We start from the raw sequence: 21,075 nt of genomic DNA, 5'->3' as shown, positions 1-21,075 counted from the left end.
ACTGCTTCCCAGTGCACTGCAGCCCCATGCTCCTCTCTCTCTACTGCTTCCCAGTGCACTGCAGTCCCATGCTCCTCTCCACTGCCGCTCCCAGTGCACTGCAGCCCCGTGCTCCTGTCTCTGCTGCCGCTTCCCAGTGCACTGCAGCCCCATGTTCCTCTCTCCACTGCTTCCCAGTGCACTGCAGCCCCATTCTCCTCTCCACTGCTGCTTCCCAGTGCACTGCAGCCCCATGCTCCTCTGTAAAAAAGCGATCTGAAGCCAACCAGTGTCAAACCTACCCATAGGCATTGTGTACAGGTGCGTGAGACCCTTGTGGAAAGGAAAGCATCTTCCAGTATGTGATGAGGCAATAAGGCCTCTGTCCCTGTTGCCGTGTTTCCCACTGGGTTGTGGTGCCTCAGTGGACCACTCTCCATGCGCATCCCTGTCCAGTCTATACGATAATGTTAGAAGTTGACTGGTGTCATTGTTAAAGCTGTCTGCCCATTTCGGCTTATTTCTACTAGCAGTTTGGCCTGTTATCAGGATATAATTTGTAAGTTTTCCTGGCATTGAATATGTGATGCCTGCTTCTCCTACTCAGAAAAACCTGTCAAAGAAATCAGTGCATCCAGAGCTTCTGGGGAAGATGAATTGCTCCCAAGCCAAGGCAGTCCTGCCAGGACCTCCGATATGCATTCTTTCTTCACCAAGCTGTCTATGGAGGTGGAGGGCGACTTCACTTCCTCTGAAAGTGCAGAAGAAGAGCAGCCTGGTGGAAGAAGCCCTAGCGCTGAGCATGCCTTTTGTGAAGAAAGTCATCCCGAAGTCTCAGTGCAGAGGCCTGGTGATGGCAACAGGACCAATGTCTATGACCATGAACATTTTTTTGACGATGATCTTCAAGCTGCAATTGACTTCTTCAAGCTTCCCCCTCCTCTTCTGTCTCCAGTGCCCTCACCGCCTCCAGTGACATCACCACACCTGGGCTCTTTATCTTCCTCCCTGGCTCATGTGAGTTGGCTTTCTGAATTTTAATTTCATGTGGATGTTTGTCTTATGTCCAAGATATTTCAAAGATATTAGTGTATTTAGACAAAACTGTTCATTTTTGTAGCTAGTTTTTCTATGAAGTAGCATATGAAAATAAAAGGCTGTGCCAGGGCCTCTGCATCAGCATCTGTGGTGGGATTTTCTTCACTATGTATGAAGTTTACATTTTATTTTATTTTATTATGCTTTTTATATAGAAAGTTTATTTGTATTGCTAGTGCCTAGGACATGGTAGACGTGGAGAGAATGAAGCATATTCCTGCAGACATGGGCTGTGTTCCAGAAACAGAAAATTCTCCATGTCTGCATTCCTCCCCCATGGCCCAGGAGAAGTCGCCTTTGGGTCTGTCTTCAAGAGTTTACATACTGTTTGCTCCCCTAAGGAGTCTTGGCATGCAATTGTATTCTAGACACCTAGCTCAGAACTGTGGGTTCAAAGGTAATGGAAGACACAGTGTTGGGCTGTCCTGTGAATCAGGACTAGGCATGGAGTACACAGCTAGTCTGGTGAGCAGATGTCTGCAGGGCTGCAGGGCACCTTCTTCCTTGGAGGACAGAGCTCTGCAGAGGAGAGGCTGGCAGGGAGGCTGTGTGAGTCTTTCTGGATGCCAGAAGCCCCTAAAGAAAGCTTTGAGGAGTGATTGGGTTTCGGGAGAGGCTGCTGTACAGTGCTGTGTGACCCAAGGTGAATGTGGCTTTGGAAAACTTGAGCCAGGCTGTGTCTGGAAGGATCTTGCAAACTTCCTAAGAAACTCATGCACTTTTAGGGGGACAGGAGACTCTTGACTCTAAAGGCAAGGACTGTGACAGGGTTTCTGTTCAGTTCCTGTTTAGTTACATCTGAATAGAAGCGGATTGACAGTTCAGAAGCAGGAGGATGTGGGTCAGGACTAGTTCTTACTCTCTGTATAGAGGTCGTGGCACTGGGGCCATTTGTTAAAGGCTTGAGGAGTGTGGTCTCCGGGGGAGGTGCAGTGGCAGCAGTCACGAAACAGCTGACCTGAACTGTCTCGGGCTGGGGAATTCTACAGGTGCCCATTGCTTTACCTGCTGAGTCTCACCTGTGCACTCTCTCATCTGAGACCAAGCACATGGTGCCGCAGTGGAGATGGGCAGGACACAGACACTTAGTGCCTGTGGCTGTGTGCAGCAGAGCCGTGTGCCTGTGGAGACCTTCAGTAAGCGTATGGAAAAGGTAGGGGTCCAGTCAGAGCCCTGGATTTGCTCCCAGCCAATAAGCGAAAGTAGAGGCCAGGAAGAAAGACAGGTGGTGCGACTGTGGGGACAGCCGGGGAGAGGCCTTGCAGATCCCAGCCTTGACGATGGGATTCTACACTAGGGAGTTATGTTCCGGCACTTGAGTTCACCCTTCCCTTCTGCATGGGAAGTGCAGTTTGATGACGTAAGAGAGCTCCTAGTTGGGATGGAGGAAACTTTCTGGAGCAGAGGTGATTCTACTGACTAGAGAACATGGTGGAGAGGGAGACAGCTAAGTAAGGAGAGGAGATGGCTCAGCAGCTGTCCTGAGTGTGAGTGCAGAGAGGAAGCAAAGGGTGGTGGAGCTGGAGGCCAGTGGGCCTCAGTAGAGAGCCTCCCCTTTAACAGAGCGCAGAGCTAGGAGGACAAGCCCCGCCTGGCCTGGTTAGGAGCCTGGGTCATGGGAAAGGGCTATGAGCGGGAGCCAGCTTCCTCAAGGACCAGGGAGTGCAAGCGCCACAGCAGAGCCTGGCCCAGCCTTCACAAGTGTGGCTTTAGACTTTCTTCACGCACCCACTCTTGCAAACGTGTCCTGTTGTTCTGACGGTCAGCTCTGCTGAGCACCCGTATGACTGTGTGTTTTCTATCACTTGAAGGAATCCTTCTTTGGAGAGTTCACGGATTCCAGCGACACTGACTCTGCCCCACTCAGAACCTCTGCGGAGGCAGCTTCAGAGGATTACACAGCGGAGTCTCGGAGTTACCTTGACTTGCTTGAAAAACTGAAAAGGAGTGACGCATGCCTGGAAAAGCCCAGGCCCCTGGAAGCTGCCCAGGCTGCAAACAGAGTGACCCCTGTTGGATGTGACAGCAGAAGAGGAGCACTGGGAGAGCCTGTCACATCTTCTCTACCATGGGGAAGGCACTGGATAGCATCGCCTGCATTTGGGAGGCATAGGGGAGACATCGTAGAAGAGGCAGAAGAACAGGCAGAGGCCCAGGACGTGGGTAAATCCGTGCGAGTCGGGAAAGGGCTGCTTACGCAGAACAGGAGACCGTGGGTGGAGAGGGCGTCCAGAAGCCCAGCACGGAAGAAGGACACCAGAGCTGGAGAGTCAGAGGTGTGCTATTCTTCCCTGGGCAAGAGGACGTTCAGGGAACTCATAGGATCTGAAGGAAAAACTCTGCCATCAAAAGCATGCTCACCGCAGTCAGAATTTACTAAATGGACACTCCCTGGTGAATTTGCTTCCAGGTCACACCGTGTGATGGATTCTGGCCATTTTCAGAGAAAGGAAATAGATGTACAGGAGTCTACTTTGGAGTCAGGCCTTCGCGCAGCCACAGCAGGCCGTGACCATTCAGGCAGTCTTCCTTCCTCCGCCTTGTCTACCTCTGTGCCGGGGTCTGTCTGCAGTAACCTCAAGGCTTCACAGCTAGGCTATGTCAGTACACGGACTCCAGCAGAGGTAACCTGCACGGACCTGCCTCATGTAGAACAGAAGTCATCAACTAGACCTGTAAACACATTTCTTCTGTGGTCTGAGCCAGCAGCACATTTTCCAAAAGCAAATGACCCAGAGAACCGCCTGCCTGCTCTGAGTCCCAAATCAAAACTAGGAGCATCTACGTTTAGTAACTGGAAGAGCAGGGGCCCGGAGTCTGGAAACCTGTTTACAAGCACAGCGAATACACACCCACTTCCCCAGTCAGTATTTCAGAAGCCAGCGAGAAGTGGGCAGTGTGGAGACCGAGGCCCAGGCATTGCGCTCACCCTGCCTAAGTCAGACTGGACTTCCTTAGCACGCCCTCAGGCTGGCTTCACCAGGAGGATCCCTGGTTCTGCCGACAGCACCTCATGGCACCGGAGTGCTGTCCTGAGGACAGGTGGGGAAGGCAGTCCCAGAGCCAACACAGAACATCCGCAGAAGAGCAGGCTTCAGCTGGAGAAGGCGGAGCCAGCCTCAGAGAACAGCAGACTGACAGCAGCGCTGAGACCTCCTGAAGAAAGTGCTGTCCCTCGGGGAGGCAGAGCAGCCGCCGCTCTGCTGCCAAACCAAGTGTCAGTCATAACAAAACAGGCAAGACCCGAGAGGGTGCGGAGTAGCAGCCTAGAGCACTGGCAGCCACCTGGGAGCACACCGAGTCCCTCTGTAGACAGTAGTGAGGACACGGATCCTATGTCATCGGTATCGGAGTGTGCTGGAGACGGGGACCCCACGGCACAGGGCACTGGCAGGATAGCCGATGAGGAAAGCCCAGCTCCAGAGGTTTCTGTGTCTTGGCGAAAGTCAAGTTGTGATTCTCCAAGTGGTTCTGTGTCATCAGAGAACTTTGGTTCTACAGATAAGTTACCTTTTTCCTCTGCAGACAACCTCATCCAGAGCCAGAGCGTCGTGAGTGACCTACTGCAGAAGCCCAGGAGCTCTCCCCATACCACCCCGTCAGGTGCCAGTAGGCTGGAGGCTGGGAAGCTAATTCCAGCTGAGGTAACGTCCAGAAACTGTCCCGTTAGACAAATGCCCTGTGGAGCTCATCACCAGGCAAGCACTGAAGCCCCTGCAGTTGCAAGAGATTCTCGTAGTACTCCGCAAAATGTCAGTACGCCTCCCATAGTGCCAAGCAGGGCGATTCTCAGAGCCCGTGTCCCCACTGACCCTGTCTGTCCTTCAGTTCTTGGCAGCGCAGATGAGGAGACGCAGAGTGCCTCCCAAAGTAGTCTTCCTGGAACTTCCTACTGCTACACAGGCATCAGAGAGCAGAGAAAGTCCACAGAGGCAGAGGATGAGTCCTTCAGCTGCAGCGACGGAGAGGACGAGGCTGAAGCTGTCATGGGGCCCAGGCAGCAGGATGCAGCAGGAGACTCGCAGAGACCTTTGGGAGACCCAGAAGCTGGGGTGAATGAGGCTGGACACGCCCCAGATGTAGGTGATCTGACCTCAGCTCTGCAGGAATGTAACTTAAGCACCTTTCTTTACATGGACAAGCTTTCTACGTCAGAGGTGGTTATGTTTCTTGAAAGTTGTCAGTTAAGGGATTATAGTTCAAGGGCCTCTACTTCAGAATGTTCTAGCAGAGGAACTCCAGATAAAGAAATGAATAAAGAGTTCAAGCAAAATGAAATCTTCAGTAAGAGCCATGGGGAGAGGTTCCATGAAGAAGAAATACTCAGAGCCTCAGAAGTGTGGGTGGAGTCAGGGGGAGAAGCCTGTGTGGAGACCCCAAGCCAGCATGCCCAGTGTCCTCCACAAGTGCCGGCTGACATTCCCCCCGAGTCTGAGGGCGGAGGGAAGGATGCCGAGCATGTGCTACCCTCAAGTGCGCATCACAGCCAGACTGCTGAAGAGCTAGCAGAGAACACTCCGCCCGAGGAAGCGTCCAGCTCCATGTCCCACCCTGCAGAGCTCCTTGGACCAGCAGCTATGGATGCAGATGCGGGTGGCAGCTCCCCATTGAGTGGCAGGTCTGACCCTGAGCACATTCAGAGCAGATCTGAGAATGAGACCAACTACGAGGACTGCCCCAGCAGTGGGGAGGAGGGCCTGGCAGAACCTGAGGAGCTTTTGGCCCTGAGCTCTGACTCTCCAGCTCCACCAAGGAGAGACCAGAGCCCTGCCTGTGTGACAGAGACGGCGTTTCGCTATCAGATCTCCGCGGTGACCTCCGAAGTTATAAGTGTACTTATAAATAAGAATCAAGACCTCGTGATCGAAAAGGGGGACAACTGGACTCTCATCAGTGGCGTGTCCATCTCCCCTGATATGGAGCAGGTCGTCCTTTGTGACACTCTGGAAGCGTTTGCGTCTCAGGATCTGGAAGGCCTAGACCATGGTTCTGTGGAGAAGTCCCCTGAAGCCAGTCCTGCTGGCCCTCTACCTCAAGAGCCTCCATGTGCTGGTGGTCTCCCTGGTGCCCAGGAGGATGTTTCCAGTGGTGGACAGAGTGCCAACTTTGATAAGAGTCGTCTTCGGAACAGGCCCGTGAAGCCCAGCATCTGGATTCGTTCTCAGATATATGACCAAACACTAGAGACCGAGAAGGTGGCGTCTGATCACACCTACTATAACTGGAAGTTAGAACCACTTGGGAAGAGCAAGACTCGGTCAAAGATTTCCAACAAAGATCAGTCAAGCAAACTAGCAAAGACTCCGGGACTGAACAACAGAGCGGAAATGCATCCGATTGAAGACCCTCAGCCAGAATCAGGAGAAAGAACAAACACAGAAACAGCAAGAGGCCAAGCTCAGTCCACCACGGCAGGTGCAGATGTGTCCACTCCTACCCACGGTTCCCCCGATGCTCTGAGCAGGATCCGGCAAGAAGTGGGGCCTCCACTGCCTCCCCTGCTCCCCCCACTGATAGCCACCCCTCCAAGGACATCACGGCCACTGTCTCCTCTGGTATCAAGCTCTAGTCCGTCCTCACTGACCTCACCAGCTGGCCGCATTTCCCCCTTGTGTGAGATTTCAGGACCTCCCGTGTTGTCCCCGTGGCCTGAAGAACTCCAGCAGGCCTCCCCCCTGGATCCCTCTCCATCCCCGTCTACCGCAGCAGCCAGCGGGAGGATAGTGTCCTCTCCTCTGCAGTTCTGTGCTGCCACCCCAAAACATGCCCTTCCTGTGCCCGGCCGGCTCCCATCCTGTGCGCCTGGCCATGCTGCTGTGAGTGGGCCGCAGGAAAATTCCGTAAAAATCCTTGACACAATGTACCCAGAGTTGTCTGCCAGGGCCCGGACCCTCAGCCTCCTCAAAGGGAACATGCAGCTGTCCCGAGGCTCCTCTGTGGACGGAAAGGTGTTACCGGGGCGTGTCAGCGCCCTCATAGGCCTCAAAGCCATCACCTCAACATCAACTGCTTTTGTACTGACTGGGGGCAGCTCTGGTGGTGACAGTAGCCAAGGTGAGTCCCAGGAAGTCCAGCAGGATGCTCGTGGGAAAAGGACCCTGGCAGCGTCCATACTGAGGAGCCCTAAGAGACTGCGCCTGGACAGTGAGTCCCCAGAAGCGGACCCCAGCCAGGCCACCGCAGAAGGCGTCCCCGAGGACCCCCCATCAGGAATCTCACCAGCCCACGTTGTCCCAGCTGAGGAAGAGCAAACTGCTGCCCTGGTCTGCAGTCCAGCATCAGTGCTGCTTGCCAGACCACGGGACATGGCGGAGTCCTATAGCATAGCCATTGCTCGGGCTCTGAGGAAGATTGCCGAGTCCCCCTTTGACCTGCTGCCTGTCATCCGTAGTCACGTGTATGTGGGCAATATCTCCAAAAAGCCTGTCATGAGAGACCAAGAGAAGGAAGTTGTTTATGAATTTAGCACGACAAACAAGGTATGCGGAGCCTTTCTCAGTGAGGGTGTATGAAGCATGAGGGTCTGACAGGGACGGGCTGGTGCTGGCGGCACTGAAGATGACCCCTCAGCATTAAAGTTTGTCTATTTCTAGCCCACATCTATAGATTAGAAATACAGTGGAGGCTTGACACATAAACCTGCGGAGAAAAACAGTAGAATAAGCAAAAATGGAGATAGAATTAGCCTTAGGTAATGTACATACACACATACTTACACACATGGGTTCTTAACATAAACCAGTAAACCATAATTTATTTGAGTGGCAACCATGTCATCATAGGCAAGTAGGTGCATTTATAGACTTGATGTGGTATCTGTAGCTTGGCTCCGGCTATACCCATGGCTGCCATGCTAGACATTGTGTTAGCAGTTATTGTGTCTGATAGATACCTGGTTAGGATTGGTTCTTGCATCGCTAACCTAATTCTTCTATCTTTTCCCCAATCTAGCATTTAGGAGAGTACTTACTTCGCTCTATTCTCTCAGAGCTAAAGGTTCAGAAGACATCTCTGGACCATAGCTACATCCATGCACTGTGCAGAGTATATGTGGGCATCTGTCGGCAGCTGGGAGACTTGGAAAGAGCTCGCTTGTTCTGCTACAGCCTTCTGAAAGAAGGTGTGTTCAGGTTGCAGCACTCGTGTTGAAGGGCTTCTGTCACATTTTCACCTCTTTAAAAAGGATATTTTTCATCTCCGTGAGTCTGGGGCCAGGCTGATGTAGAAACACTGTCTAAGAAAAAAAAAATAGTTGTGCTGTATTAGAGGGTTTAAGTGACGAATTATCCCCAACCGTAACCGTACTAGTGTCCGACTGGCTGAATTTACTCACGCTTACTTACATTGGCATGTGTACTTTCATTTGTATGTAGATTGTCTCTTGTCCACTCTATGTTTACTTTATTTTTGCACTGCAAAATACTGGGAATCCTTGTATAGTGACTGTCCATCCGTATTGCTGTGCCCTGGCTAAATGACAGTAGCTGTAAGATGGATTTGTAGCCTCGTGGAAAGATGTACCTTAGTAATGATGAGGAGGTGGAGGAGCAGGGCTGGCCTCACTTCCTCAGCCTCAACTGTGGCAGCAAACCATCAGTCCTCACACAGCATAGCCTCGTGCCAGGAAGTCAGTGTGAGTGTGCCCACGGGGTCTGTCCTCACACGGCATAGCGTCGTGCCAGGAAGTCAGTGTGAGTGTGCCCACAGGGTCTGTCCTCACACAGCATAGCCTCGTGCCAGGAAGTCAGTGTGAGTGTGCCCACAGGGTCTGCTCACTGATTTGTTTCGTAACCCACTCTGGGATGCATGCTCTTTGGCCATGGGAGGGCTGCAGACCTTGGTAACGTGGAACACAAAGGCAGGCAGCAGAGAGTAGAGGAGTCTGCTCTAGCCAGTGTGAATTTCTTGTTCTCACCAGACACAGGGTCACTCAGACCGGATGTAGGACATCCTGTATGCTGTGAATATGTGTTTCTCTCATTGGATGATGAATAAAACAACTTTTTTTCCTCTTCCTTCTCCATATTTCTAACTCCTTTTCAAACCCTCCCCAAAGCCAATCCCAAGAAGTTACAGGCATTTATCTCTCTCTTCTATTCTTATCCCATCTTTACTGAATCTGTCTTAATTGCTTAATTAAGTTTGCCTTTTGTTCTTCATTTACTAAGCACCAGATTAAACGTGGAAACCTTTTTCCCTTGAATGTTCACCCATCTTCTCCCATTAACATCATGTGCTCCTGGGTATGGCAGTGGCTCATCAGTAGACTCTGGAAATTTAACACACTGTCTTCCCTTCCAGAGGAAACCAGACCGTGTTCCCTAGAACATAAGCAGGTAATGCCAAAAGTGTGAGGGCTCCAATGCAGGAAGCGCACACAGACACAGACACACACACCGTGCACAGCCTACATGAGAGACCACTCAAACTTCACAGGAGGTGGCATGACAGTCTAAGTGGACAAATTCTGTCCCACCCAGAAAAATGCACTGCTTATAGCCATTAACTATTTGTTGAGCAAGGATTGTACTTGGAAGGTGGATTTCATAGTCCAGGGCAGGACTCCGGGAAAATTTCTCTGTCTAGTGAAGAATGTGGGTCAGGCCTAGGAGGGGCATCAGAGTAACAGGCTGCACAGCAGCACATCAAAGCAGTGCATTGTGGTTGTGCTCTGGCCCACTCACCCTTTGCTCCTGAGAACACTGACAAAGGGGAGGAAAGCTTTAATCAGCTATGTCTTCATGACAAACAGGACGGAACTCCTGATGTTAGCTGCATTGGAAAACTGGTTTTGTTTGTAAAATTAAGACTCTCAATTCATTACATACTGAGAAGTTCCATTTGTAGGTACTTATCCAACAGAAATGGAGACATCCTTACCCAGACTTGAGAACACGGGTATTTATGATGTTAATTCATAATATCCTGTAGTTGAAAACAAATGTCTGCCAGTGGCTGAATGGACAGGACAGCATGCTGTTGTCTGTTGAACAGCTGAATACTGCCTAGCTGTGCATCAGCACCATGGACAGATCTCAGAAGTTAGGTGGCCTGTGTCAGAGAGAAAATACATGGCACACTGAAGCAGTAATACCAACTTGATTTGTAGCGATAGCAAACGGATTGGGGTGCTCCATCTGGGAAGGAGGTACTCTTTAAAGTTTTATGTTACTGTTTGTCAAGTTTATTTAAGAAGAAAAAAGCCGGGAGAGTAAGAATTTGCAGCAATAAGTACAAATGTTAAACAATTCTTCCACTTTAGAAACTGTTGTATGTTAAACCTTACAAAACTATCAAATGTAATGTGGAAAGTGGATTGGCCGGGAGGAAGGGTGCACTGATGGAGAGAAGGTAAAGCATCTTGCTTTCACATTGCTTCAGGCTCAGAATTTTCCTATTTAATACACTATATTTCGAGAGAATTCATTTCCACACAGTTGTTGGCCGTTTGTTTAGGCTTAAAGTCTAGCTAACAGTATGCCAAGCCAGACATGGCCACTCACTCTTATAATCCCAGCACTTAGGGGGTTGAGGTGAGAGGTTTGCCACCAGTTTGAGGCCAGTCTGAACTACAGAGTGAGGCCTGTCTCTCAAAACTCAAAGAAGTACCCAAGACGGGGAGGGAGGAAGAGCAAATTCTGAGAGAGCCCCTCTGACCATCCACTCACAAGCCTGTCTGCTCTGGGTGAGAGGCACCTGTGAAGTAAAATATGTGCCTAGTTTTTAAATCAGTTTCTTAGGTGAGACATAAAGTCTCTCTTTTTATCCCTCTCTTTCTTACAGACTTTCCAGAATCTGAGAAGTTGACGCTATTCATTGCCAACATGTGGCGTGAAGTGTTTCTCTCCCAGTCAGCCGTTAGTCAAGCCATGCAGCTGGTTGCCAGGCAGCGTGCCAGAGGGGAGGTTCTGAACTGCTTGAGAGCATTTCTCAGCTGGGAAAAGGTACACTCGGTTTTTATTTCTTTTCTGCAGCACCTCCATGTTCACTCCATGGAGATGACACAGTCCACAAAGGGCTTCTGTGTGCAGAGATGATGACTTGCTATACAGCAGTACTTGGTTTTAAGGTTTAAAGTTAACCCAGTTTTTAAAGCTTTTAGCTTTGTTATTCCTGTTCCATTCAGAAATCAGGTAACAATTTTAAAAGTAGGCGTGACTGTACTTTGACCACTGACAAGTGTCGTGTTAAGGCACATACAACAGATTACATCTCCTAGCGAGAGGTCTTTGTAAACTTGACTCATTTAGTTAGCAGCATTTTAAGTAATCATAAATGATACGTTCCTCGAAAACTACAGCTCTAGCAAGTAGACTCTTGTTAAGCCCCTAACTTTGGATTGTTAGAAGTCAAGTTGAGAATATGGAATATGAGCTTCATTGAATGTTTGTTCCCATGATAAAGGCTGTCTCTCAGACATTGTAACTCATCGTGTTGGTGCCAGGTACCTTAGCTCTAACCACAGCCTAGACTGGGAACCCCAGCGTCTTGTATAGTTAGTATTGCTGCAGACTCTTAGATAGGTCAATGTGGCGAGAAGTATCAGAATGTGGTTCTGCATCTTCTCAGCTTGTAAAGTCACCAGCTTCTCCAAGAAGATGTATGCTCTTGTGGAAACCTGAGAAGTGCCGATAGCTCACAGATTTCCAAGCTCCGGCTCTCCTCTGTGTTGATCTGAGCCCACGTTTGGCCTAGGATCTGCTTTCGTGCTGGTGGGATCCTGAGCAGTGCAGCCATGTTGGGAGGTGCTTGGTGTGCACAGTCCCTTGCAATCCCACCCTGGGCCCCTCAGGGGAAGGAAGCTTTTTGCCACAAAGTCCTATTAATGTTCTTAGAAACAAAACTGGGTACTGTCTGCTATGCCTTTGTCTCTGGAGAGGAGAGCTGCCCTAAAGTGGTGTCTCCGTGTGATTGTTACTCAACAGGGCAGGGGGTGCTTAAGCTGCTCTCATGGGTGAGAGTGGAACAGCCGAAGCCCAGAGGTGAAGGGGGCTGGCGCCATCATCTAGTGGTCTGTGGGAGGGCAGACTGGTCAGCGTTTGTAGAGGCGCAGAGTTTATACAATTTTAAGTGTTAGTCCGCTTTTTATGACCTCAATTCCCTGGTTGTACTGACTGCAGTCTGTGCTTCTGTCTGGATCACAGCTCAGCTCTTCTCTGATTGGTGCAGATCGTGGCTCCAGGAGCTTTTACTGTGACAACTAGTTTCTAGCTCTCACTCTTTGGGTAGATGGCGGCCTATCAGATTGCTGTTACAATCTCAAGTTGCTAGCATCCCAAGATGTTCTTTTTAATGTGTTTGTTTTTGTTTGCTAGAATGCTCCCATAGATGTTGGAATCGTGGTTTCTAAGCTGCTTTTGACCATACAGCTATGCCCCAAAACAGAGTTTCAGTTAAGTGAAGAGTTTGGTGAGGACCTCAGTGCAAACATTTGGGAATACATATTCGCCATTGATCTCCTCTGCTGCCACCAGAGGTGGATTTGGACGCATGATAACATCATAAGGTGAGCAACTTTGCTGGGGAAAGGGAGGGGGACCTTTCTTACACAAGGCACTTGAAATACCAACCACTTACTTCCATAGGAGTTAACAGATGTGCTCCTAGAATATCTGAGTCACCCAAATCCCCCTGCTTTGTTTCTCTGTATGCTACTAACTACTTTCACTATTCCCAGTAATGTCATGTCGCCCCAAGGGAAATGACTCAGACATGAGGGCCTGCGCTCAGTCACTTCTCCAGAATGACATCGGCACAGGCACCTCAGCGAATACAAGCTGGGGCAGTGCGTACTCGTTACCTTCATGCCCCCATAGGCCAGAAAACCCAGAGGAGCAACAGTGTGCCAATGACAAGCTAGCTGCTCTGCAATAGGACAGGGTGTCTGCTGTCCCAGACGGCTTTCTCTGCTCGTCTGTACACCTAACCATGCTCTCTCTATCCCTGGAGAGAGGAGAAAATTGTCCCCCATATAAAAAAGTTGTTTTTGAATTCTGGCCAAGAAAGTCTGCTTTCATAGAGAATATGACACTAAACTGCTCACCACACAGTGTGTGGCTTGTGTCTTTGAAGTACTTAGTTTCTGTGAGGGTCACCTCTGCACGGAGCTGTTCATGCGGGAGAGGTGTGTTTTCACTCTCCCGAGCCCAGGAAAGGCAGACATCAGTCCCACGGTGAGAACTGCCCCGAGGTCTGTTTTTCGAGTGGTAACTGTGTCAAGGGCCCTGTCTGTGAGGTCCTTGTACACAGACATAGAGGAGCATGTCACAGTCGGCAGAGCTCTGATGTGCTCAGGGGTGCAGGGCCATTCTTTCTGAGTAGCAGAGGAGGGACCAGAGCGGGCGGGCGCCTGTCGAGTGCTCTCAGTGACTCCAGACCCCATTCTTCCCTCCCATCCCTGTTCTCTCGCCACGCCATTTACATCCGTGATCAGAAAGGGGTTGGGGGCTGGAAAGAAAAGCAGAATTACAGGAGCTGTACTGTGGGACTGTGCGTACTGTCTGCGCAGTGACAGGCATGTATCTGTCATGTTGTTCTCTAGTAAGGAGCTGTGGCCTGTAATGGACAAGTGGATCAAGTACCGGAAAGGACATTCGAACATTGCGTACACCCCTGACGTTATTGTGGCGTCTGTGCTCAGGCTGATCGGTAAGTCGCTGTCTGCCTGCCTTGCCACCCTAGTTCTGGTTAGGCCCTTGGTGGGGACTGAGCATGCTGACATACTGGCTCTGCAGCGCCTCTCCTCTCAAGGTTGCGCTTCTGTTGTAGGAGCGACGGGGCTGCGTCCCCAGCACCCCGGCCACCTGGCTAGCTTATGCCCTGAAATAATATCACACAAACTGTATTCCTTTAAACATTGCCTGGCCCATTAGTTTCAGTTTCTTATTGGCTAGCTCTTACATATTGACCTAACCCATTTCTAATAATCTGTGTAGCTCCACAAGCTGGCTTACCAGGAAAGATCTTAACCTGCATCTGTCTGGAGTGGGAGAATCATGGCGACTCCTTGACTCTGCTTCTTTCTCCCAGCCTTCTGTTCTGTTTACTCCTCCCACCTATGTTTTAACCTATGAGGCCAAGCAGTTTCTTTATTACTTAACCAATGACCTTCCTCCATCATTTCCCCTTTTTCTGTTTAAACAAAAAGGAAAGACTTTAACTTTAACATAGCAAAATTACATATAACAAAACAGTTATCAAGCAAGAATTACAGTTACAATATTTATATCTATTTTATCTTATATCATAACTAAGGAAAACTATAACTATCCATTCTTTAACTCCATCAAAGACTCCAGAAGGATATAATAATACCTAAGTAAACAAGAAGTCCAAAACTCTAGAAATGACAGAGACATCTTGCTGCCTGGACAGTCACCCAAAGTTCCTCTGTACCGTTGGGGCATCCATCTTCGGCCTACAGGCCCATAGTATCCAGCAGACATTTCCATGAAGCAGGAAATTTCAAAGGCAGTCACTATCTGCTTGTCCTGAAGAATGTCTTGCAGATTCTTTCATGAGTCATGAACCCCAAAAGACCATCTCACCTTTAGGCAAGTTTAACAGTCCTCTCTCTGCGGGTTCTCTGTGTCCAGTTTATGCAATAGTCCAGGCAAGAACAGTTTCTTGCCCAAATGGCTATCAAACTCCATAACGAGCCTCTTCAATGCCCATCTTTCTCTTGAAGTAGATTGGTGCTGCCAGGAGCAGAGTGTCTCATTGTCATGAAAAGTCCTAAGTTATTAAAACATTAAATGCCATATTCTGCAGTCTTTGAAAGATATGAAGAATGTCTATCTAACTGAAATGTATCTCTATATATCTAGAAAATCTAACTAGCATGACTACAAGCTTGACTATTACTGATGATTATCCATTAACCTATATTTCTTAATTATACATTACATTTTTTAATGAACTATACATTCACAATATCTTAATCAAGATCAGAAATACATATACATATAACAAAATTGACCTTAAAATCCATACCAATGGAAATTATTCATACCTATATCATTTCCCCCTTTAAATGTAAAAACATTTATAAACAATATTTGGGAATATGGGCAGTTATTTCTCTCCAAACTGCTTCCTGCTGAATGGGGGTGTCGTTAATTAGGTCATTTACGGTGTAATTTGTGTGCCAGGTTTATCTCAGTTGGCAGTTGAGTGAAGTAATTTTTTGAGGGTGTTCACAGAAACTTTTCGGGAGGTCGTGGTCTATCATACCATATCGGAATAGAAGAAATGACCAGCACCCCGGCCACCTGGCTAGCTTATACCCTGAAATAACAACACACAACTGTATTCTTTAAAACACTGCTTGGCCCATTTCTATCTAGCCTCTTCTAGGCTAGCTCTCGCACCTGGACTAGCCCATTTCTAATTATCTGTGTAGCCCACGAGGTGGCTTACCAGGGAGATTCTAGCCTATGTCCATCCTGGGTCGGAGCTTCATCGCGTGTGTCTGCCCGGGAACGGGCAGCATGGCGTCTCTGCTCCAAAGAGCAGAACTGTGGAGTCTGAGCTCACTTCCTCTTCCTCCCAGCATTCTGTTCTGTTTACTCCTCCCACCTATGTTTTAACCTATGAGGCCAAGCAGTTTCTTTATTACTTAACCAATGACCTTCCTCCATCACGCTTCGCTGTGCTCCTGACTCTTTCTCTCGCTACCCCGAGTCCTTCAGTCATTTGTGTCAGAGACTTAGCTGCTCCATGGTAGTGTGCTTGATTTCTGATTCTAGAGGTCATGGCGACACACACACTGAGTTGCTACCAAGTACACAGTGGTCTTCAGTGTCTAAAATAACATCATAGGTCAGCAAGATAACACAGTAGGCAAAGGCACAGGTGCTGAACCTGAGGGCTTCCATTCAGTTTTGGGGGCCACAACTTGCATACCTCCCTATCAGCCCTCCCAGTTATAGAGTCTAAGTAGATCACTTCAGATTGTTCTAGAAATCAAAGTCACTGTTTGATTGAACTGAGATCCAGACTCCCCTCACTGTAAACTCTGGAGAAGGCCTCTGGATTCCTCACGGAAACCCCAAGATTTCACTTTGACTTACTTTGTTCCTCTTTGCCTCCTGTGGCAGCCTCCACTCCTCCAGATCATCAGAAGTACTCTCTGTTCTTTAACAGCCTTCATATTTTGTTTGACCTGATGCTCCCTTCCTCCTGGGGGGCACAAACCAAAGTTATCCTGGTTTGTTCAAAGAGCCCTTTGGCTAATTAAACGCCAAAGGCAACATTGTTGAATAATGTCACCCTTCTGGAATGTGCCGCCTGAACAAGTACACAGTGGGCAGTGCCGTGGCCTGCTGACTGTCCCGTACCTGCACACACTCCTCCTCATGAGCCTCACACTAGTCAGTGGTGCTGAGCTTGGCACGTGTGTAAAACATCCGAGACAGAAGCTTGCCTGGGTGCGAATAAGTAAAAATGTGTGTGGTATTATGTTACCTAATATGAGAACGTGAGAACCAGCAACAGCAAAAGGCTGGATATTCACGAGAGCCAAATCAATGCCTGGACAGGCATGGGCCTGGTGATCCCATGTACTCTATGGGGCACAGTCTCAGACCCTTGGTTAGTGACTTTCTATCCCAGAGCAGGGGGAGAAGGGAGTAAGACGGCCCGTGCTGGCAAATGCCAGCCTTCCCTGTTACCCTGGTAAAGTTCTCTGTCTCACATTTTTTGTGGTGACCACTATTTAAATCCATTTCTGCATTGCTACCTGTCTTAATTAGCAAAAGCAACTTGGAGAGGAAAGGGTTTATTTTGCTTATGATTCCACATTATAATTTATCGTTAAAGGAAGTCAGGACAAAAACCTGGAGGGAGGAGCTAATGCAGAGGCCATGGAGGAGTGCTGTTTACTAGTTTGCTTAGCCCGCTTTCTTAGAGAGCCCAGGACCACCAGTGGGAGCCTCCCACATCAATCATTAACTAAGAAAGTGCCCTACAGTCTTGCCTACAGACTCATCTCATGGAGGCATTTTCTCAACTGCATTCTCACTTCTCGATGACTTTATCTTACGTCAAGGTGACATAAAAGTAGCTAGCATACTACCTAAGAATGCAGGAGGTGTTTTGTGCTTCTGCATGGTAAGAGGTGGTGAGCCCTTCTCAGAACGTCTCCTGGAGGGCAGGGTGGGTCACGCTGTGAGCTCTGTGGCCTCATCTGTCTCGCTGAATGTCTCAACATTTAAACTACAACATGAACTTACAGTTTCTAGGAATATTGACTAGCATTTACTGAAGCCTACATTTATTGTATTTTGTTTCTTCAGGTCGATTAGGCCAGTTGGGTTTGAAGGAAGGATTTCCAACTGCTGTGAAGAATATCAGCTCAGTTATTGGTATGTTCATACAACACGCTCAGGATGAAGGTAAGAGTGTGGATTTCATGTCCCTCAAACTGCTCTCCCTGCCTGTTCTGAGGACATGAGCCAATGCCCCTCTAACTTGACGATCATGTGGTTTTGACATTCATGGTCCCAAAGGGAGCCATGGTCTATGCTTTCCCTGAGTCTTGAGATCAGTTTAGACACATGGGTTTCTCTGGTGTTTGCCTTTGACAAAGAATGAGCATTACCTTATTTGAAAAATTGAGACTTTCTAGGCACTGACAAAATTCTATAGCTGTAAAATTCCTTGCCAGGAAACTTAGTACATGAAATTATTAAAGCACTCTGCTGGATTGCCTTTGCTGTGTATACAGGGCGTACAGGATCTCTAATGAATGTCATGGTTAGGCCTGAGGATGTGCGTTGGATGAGGGACACTCAACCTAAACTATGCTTTGCCTTCTTTATCCCTGCCTTGTTCACAGAAGGTAGAAGACAGAGGTGCATGCTTAATAATGAACTTTAGCTCCTAAATTTAAATTTCAATGAATTACATTAACTAAATTATGAATTCATAAATTATATTTTAAAAATTAAACTTTTGCCAAGATAGGAGTAATGGCTCTAAGACTAAACTCACACTGACACACTAGCCTAGAGTCACACTGACCTGGGGTCACAGTGGTCTTGGAGTCACACTGACCTGGGGTCACAGTGGTCTTGGAGTCACACTGACCTGGGGTCACAGTGGTCTTGGAGTCACACTGACCTGGGGTCACACTGGCCTGGGGTCAAATTGGCATAAGAATCACACTGGCTCTCATCCGCTGTCAGTGTGGCACAAGGACAGGCTTTTCTTTGGTCTTTTGTATCATGATTTTCATGTCTGATCCACTTAGAGACTGCCCTGGAGGATGGTTTGAGTTTTGTTGGCTGTTTCAGGATCCATGTGTTTTTACAGCTTCATGGGACCAGAGGAGCTCCACCCTCCTTATGACAGCCATTGCTCAGATTACAGGGAGCTCTGACTTTTAGTTTTCCTTTGTAGACATATCTTGAATGAACTTTTTTATTGGGAGACATTTTTCTTTGGAATTTAATTTTCATTGCTGGCAGAAAACAATCCATGTCTGAGTGGAGACTCTGAAGAACAGATGCTTCCTGTCGCTGTGTCATGACAGATCTGAACTTTCTTTTCAGATATCCCGTGGGGTGTACAGCTGGCAGCTGTTTATGCTCTTTGTGACTTGAGTCCTAGCAACCCAGCAGAGATATCCAAGATCCTGGAAGCTTGGCGGACACAGACGTCCAACACTATTCCGTCCGCAATCGTCAGCTGCCTGGAGGAGGTCGGCTCCCTGAGTGCCGAGGGCTCAGCTGACTCAGCGGGAAGCTCTGCACCCTGAGTGAGGGAGGCTCGGCTCCCTGAGGAGGAGGGGTCCCCCTAAGGTCATGGTCGTTGTGCAGAGGAGTGCCTTGACACCTGTTGTAAGGGTTAACCTGCCTTCAGCTAAGAGTCCAGCAGAGAGGCGGAGAGCGGGCGGATGGCAGTGCAAGGCTCCCGTTTGGACTGTGGGGATGGCCACTCAGAGGCGGCAGAGCCCTGCGGTCTGTGCATAGATAGACAGTGCTATCTGTGATGTGTCTTACATTGGATGGTATTCCACTTTCGGAATTTTTATACTTGTACATAGAAATGGGTTTAATAACTCACTGTGATTATAATTTGTCTTATTCATCATTTCTTAAAATTCTTGTATGTGTTTTTATAATAAAAAATAAAAGCCAGCCATATGCACTGTTGTTCTGGTTAGTTATGTGTGATGATTGGTGTCCCATCCTAGTGGGGATGAAGATATCTCCCTGACTGTGGAGTGGAATGGTTCTCTGTAGGCTTTGCTGGTCACTTATGGTTCATGCCTGTAAAATCACAGCTGGCAAGGATTCTGGTGACTCTCACCCGCTTATTGAGTAGCTCTCACAACCATGACTGAGTGGGTTGCAAGTGAGACCAAGGGGTCAGGCTTTGCATGTTTGGGGTATCCAGTGGTTGAGCACCTCTGGAAGTTTCCGTGGACAGCGGCATTTTCCACAGTCCACCAGCACCAGCTCCAATCTGGCTACCATACTGTTCTTCCCCATGGCACATCTGCAGGGCAGAAGCCACCGTAGTGCTGGACTGCTCTTTCGAGGTGAGGTAGCTTCTTCAGGGCCTGTTGATTCCTGGTGCCCAGCCGGATGCAGGCGGAGTGAAGCTGAAGCTGGGTGGAGCCCCGGGCTGGGCATGCCCATTGGTCCTCTGTGGTCAGGTTGGGTGCACTGTGTCCTTGGAGCTGTTGTGCTGGCTCAGAGATGGCTCATTTTGTTGTTTGTATAAAAACAAAGCAATGTGGCTGTGCAGTTTATCCAATGCAGTTGTGGAAGAGAAATGTTTTTACGTTTTGGCCACCAGGGGGCACTGCAGAGGCGCTGCAGACCAGCGCACTGGCAGAGGCAAGCTACTCGCAGTCTGCGTGTCAGAAAAGCCCTTTCCCACTCCCAGGATACTAATTTGGCTGCCTGGGCCCATTATTTCTACAGTACCTGGTAGGTGGAGGGGCGTGGATGGCAAGGAAACAGGTAAATAATTTTTAATGGTTCAGTCCAATTTTTTTTGGTGAGGGTGAAAATAAATGTGTCCAGGCGGGTCGGTGGCTGTGGCAGTGACTGTGGCAGGCAGGGCAGACGCACCCGTCCAGAGGACGAGGTCATCAGTCTTTGATCCACTCTCCTGTGGGAGGCATTTGAATGTGAGTCACCCAGGGTTACTCAGGGTTACCTGAGGGCACAGATTTTAACAGGGTGGTTCTAGAAATTGTTTCTAGAGCCAGGGAGGACCTAGTGTGTAAGCCATTCCCTTTCTGCCTCCTTCTAACTATCTGACTCTTTCTCACGAGTGTGATTGTGAACACGCACACTCCCTCTCCTGCCCTTCTAAGCAATGTATTAACACCTTAATGTTGCTTGGCATATTTGTATATAGGCCACCGCTCTTTGGAGTCAGTTTGTTTCCTGCTAGTACATAAATTTCTGCGTGCAGGAGAAGACAGAATGGGGTCAAAGGCCACGGGGAGTTGGCGGAAGTAGCACATCTGCAGACAGCATTTATGAAGGACTTTGTGCTTCTGTGGAGGGTGTTAGCTCTTCAGTAGACTCAGCGAGGGTCACCCCGGGTGTCTTGTCCCGGTGCCAACGGCTGCACTGAGAACCCTGGCCCACCGACTTCCTGCTGGGAGCTAACGGGGCAGCCTAGACCTTCTCTGAAGGGTGAAGCCCGTGAAGATACCTGAGTAGGTTCAGTGGAGACATCACTTCAGAGACCGAACTTGCTGGTGCAGAAGGAGAATATGTCAGTGTCAACAAAGGGCAGTTAACATTAACCAGTAGCTAACGGTGAGCCGGATCAGAAAAGACTGGCCATTTTTCCCCTCAGATTGGAGCAAGACAAAGACACTCACTCTTCAATGTCGTTCTAAAACGCCTAGCCAGAGGAAGCAGATGGCAGAGCGGGAAGAAGCGGAGAGACTGGAGAAGAGGAAGGACGTGGCCGCTGCAGTTAACGTGGCTTTAAATAGAGACCCCAGAATTGTGTTAGGACTAAAGAATT

General features: G+C 48.8%; 1 protein-coding gene across 1 annotated transcript in view; it reads left to right on the top strand.

Annotated features, from left to right (window-relative positions):
* Ice1 (interactor of little elongation complex ELL subunit 1) overlaps positions 1–19,227 on the top strand; it is a 40,088-nt gene extending 20,861 nt beyond the window's left edge. The window contains exons 12-19 of the mRNA XM_005356698.2: positions 587–996; positions 2,889–7,556; positions 8,029–8,197; positions 10,861–11,021; positions 12,393–12,583; positions 13,619–13,725; positions 17,373–17,471; positions 18,630–19,227. Coding sequence (XP_005356755.1) covers positions 587–996; positions 2,889–7,556; positions 8,029–8,197; positions 10,861–11,021; positions 12,393–12,583; positions 13,619–13,725; positions 17,373–17,471; positions 18,630–18,835 — 6,011 coding nt within the window. The 3' untranslated portion in view covers positions 18,836–19,227. The remainder of the gene's footprint in view (positions 1–586; positions 997–2,888; positions 7,557–8,028; positions 8,198–10,860; positions 11,022–12,392; positions 12,584–13,618; positions 13,726–17,372; positions 17,472–18,629) is intronic.
* The last annotated feature ends 1,848 nt before the right edge of the window (positions 19,228–21,075 follow it).

This window comes from Microtus ochrogaster, chromosome 19 (genome assembly GCF_000317375.1).
Source record: "Microtus ochrogaster isolate Prairie Vole_2 chromosome 19, MicOch1.0, whole genome shotgun sequence".
NCBI classification, from domain to species: Eukaryota; Metazoa; Chordata; class Mammalia; order Rodentia; family Cricetidae; genus Microtus; species Microtus ochrogaster.
The sequence above is the reverse complement of the archived record's forward strand: the minus strand, read 5'-3'. Positions and strand labels throughout refer to the sequence as shown.